Source organism: Helobdella robusta, assembly GCF_000326865.2.
Source record: "Helobdella robusta unplaced genomic scaffold HELROscaffold_381, whole genome shotgun sequence".
Taxonomy (NCBI): Eukaryota; Metazoa; Annelida; class Clitellata; order Rhynchobdellida; family Glossiphoniidae; genus Helobdella; species Helobdella robusta.
This window is the reverse complement of record NW_008704836.1, coordinates 1-3,002: the sequence shown is the minus strand read 5'-3', so window position 1 is coordinate 3,002 and position 3,002 is coordinate 1. Positions and strand designations below refer to the sequence as shown.

Sequence of the window (3,002 nt, the reverse complement as noted above, 5' to 3'; positions counted from 1 at the left end):
TTATTAATAAATTTGAAAACAAGTATGGCTGGGAAATAATAATATATAAACCTTAATGATAGGATATTGTTATTTACAAAAAAGGGTTTAGTATGGGCAAAAGGATTAGTATTAAAGATAAGACGTCTTGAGCGTTTTTGAGAGAGCGTAATGTTGTACAAGTGACTTTTAGGACTGTTTCCCCATACAGTTATGCAGTAGGTAAGATGAGGATAAATAAAAGCGTAGTAAAGGTTTAGTAGAGCAGACTGAGAAAGTTTGTATTCTTTTTTGTAGAAAATTCCAATTATCAATAGTTTATTGACCTTTAGGGAAGTTGATTGCACAAATTCTCCACTCCATTTGTATGCACTACGTTTACGGCCCGGAATGTAATGGAGTGATTTACGGTTTGGTGGGCTAGACCGGTTACGGCTGTTATACTGTTATAAGCAGCCCATTGATCCGTCCAAACTTGTACCTAAAATTATTAAAATCGAACTATATTTCATAACCAACAAAAATGAATTGGAAAATATTAAACTTTATGAAACCAACCGGGCAGAACATGTCGCTGTATCAATGGCAACAGCGTGGCAGCATCTCGTTTATTTACTTCCACCAGAAAGGCATCTTTTGTTTGCGTATCGATGCCTCCAAGAACCCTGCGTGTCCTAACTGGACGTGCATTTCGGTTCCTCGATCTTTTTGCAGATGAAATGCAGCTTTCATCTATCTGAACGATGTGTCCGGGGCCACCTACTCGTGCAGGGTTATCACGAGCCCAGTCAATGCATAGATCTCGATGTAAATTAAACCAGTCAGATAATGTGTGCCCGACGTCCAAATCTAAAATCGACGCAACCATTGCCTGGCTAACGTCGTACATAGACCAGAAATACGTCATCTGTTTGAATTTAAAACAATTCGCATCATCATTCTTAAAGAAATTAAATTTTTTATAAACAATGGAAAAAATCTTACCAAAATACAATTTGTAAGGGATAATTGGCTATGGCTGTAGAAACTTCCATGCCTAATTGTTTTTGTAGCGCGGCACCTGGAGTTTCTAAACCTCCACAAGTAACCATCTGCCGTTAGTGCACTTTCTGCAAACCTTTTGTTTTATTATTTTTGAAAAAAAATCAAAATCTGACAAAACGAGAAAACTGTACAGCATGCAAGACAGTAGTATGAAATGATAACAAAAAGTAGTTAACGGAGAAAAAACGTTTTAAGCTTGAAAAGTATGCAAACCTCATGTCTGCAAGACAGCGGCATGACATCGTGGCCGCTATCAAACCATGCTGTTCTTCATGCATCTTCTTACTTTAAAAAATAATCTATCAGTTCTAAAAATTTCTTTTCTTCAACTGATGGGTATGCAGCCATTTTTAACGTAAATAAGCGATAAATTTTTATTAATGAAAAATATAAATAAATGCAATTGAAGAATAGAAGAGAAAATACTTAAAACATTTTAAAATATAAGATAATATATTTGTTAAATAATTTACAATAAAATTACAATAAATTTTTAGAAACTTGCTTCCAGAGGTAACTTGCCCGTTGAAAAAAATTTTCAATGTTAAAACGCTGGTAGGGCGCTTCCAGTTATATAATTCCATGATTTTTACTTCATAATCGGCGGATAGATCTATTTAGTTTTAGAAATTGAACTATAACATTCTGTTGTATGAATTATTCTTTTCTTCGTTAAACGTTTTTCATTCATGTTTTTCAATTTCAAAGTTATTAACATTTAAAAATTAAAATTCTTCAAAAAACCCCTTATTTTTTAATATTTTTACTTCATAACCGGCGGGTAGATCCATTGAATTATATATATAATATATATTATATAATTCCATGAAGCTAATTGATTGATTGATTGAATTGATTGTACATTAATTTTAGTGTTTGTGTTTAAATTCTTTTTTTTTATTATTACAACTTCTTTGCTTCACTTTTCCTCTTTCCTTTTACCGCTCGTGTTAGTGGTTTGGTGGAGTAGTAAACACTCTATTTTTTCTATTATCATACCTGATTCACAAATTTTTAACTTATTAATAAGTTTTGTAGCACAGAGTTTATTCTTAATTCTAGCATGTCTTTCCTCAGATTAACAATCGATCAATCAATTCATTGGAGACAGCAAAAAAAGAATTTCAAAAACCTCAGGTTCATTTTGTTTTATTTATAGTTTATATTTAATGATGTATTAACTGAGCTATCTGATTTCATTTATGTAATACATTTCGAAGAAGTTGTATATCAACTATAGAAGCAGATAAATTTGGTAAGGCAAAGATTTTCAAAATAAAATCAATATTTAGAAAAAAAAGCTTATTGGAGTGATGCAGTTGTAACACTTTTATCAACTACAGGCTATGTTTTGAGCTAAATGCTGTGGGTTGATTAGATGAAAAGGTTGGTAAACAAGTATGAAATCACACTTTCTGTTGTTTACATAGAATAGTATAGAAAACTTTAAATTTGGCTCCATCCTTTATTAATATTCATGACCGACCGAACCGCTTTATTTTTTTCAATTTGTGATTTTTTTAACCGAATTGTTTCATTTTTTTATATTTGTAATTTTTAATAAAATTCTAATATCATTATTTATTATTTTTAAAATATGTTAAAAACATGAGAACTATTTTATTTGCACATTATATTTTCATATAAAAAAAAGACCGAAGTATCCTCTATTAATTATCGTTAGTTAATAAAAAAAATACAAAAAAGTTTCAAAATTTTAAACCACGTTATAATGTCGTTTAAGTTCCAGGGCTTTTTGGAACCGCTTTTTTCTGTCTCCTATGGTGCGCAGCCACATAAATTCGTCTAGCTACGATTGTATGTGAGCATCGCACGTACCATTCATTTTCTTAAATTTTTGTTTGGCGCATTGCCACAAATTCTCCACTCCATTTGTATGCATTCCGTTTACGGCCCGGAATGTAATGGAGTGATTTATGGTTTGGTGGGCTAGACCGGTTAAGGCTGTTATTCTGTTA

At 31.7% G+C, this 3,002-nt stretch overlaps 1 protein-coding gene across 1 annotated transcript; it reads right to left on the bottom strand.

Moving 5' to 3' along the window:
• Positions 1-307: 307 nt before the first annotated feature.
• On the bottom strand, positions 308-1,371 carry HELRODRAFT_184381 (hypothetical protein; the record flags this gene model as incomplete). Its single annotated transcript, XM_009023973.1, has 4 exons — positions 308-460; positions 524-886; positions 964-1,096; positions 1,310-1,371. The coding sequence occupies 4 exons, from the start codon at positions 1,369-1,371 to the stop codon at positions 308-310; spliced, it is 711 nt and encodes a 236-aa protein (XP_009022221.1).
• Positions 1,372-3,002: the final 1,631 nt, after the last annotated feature.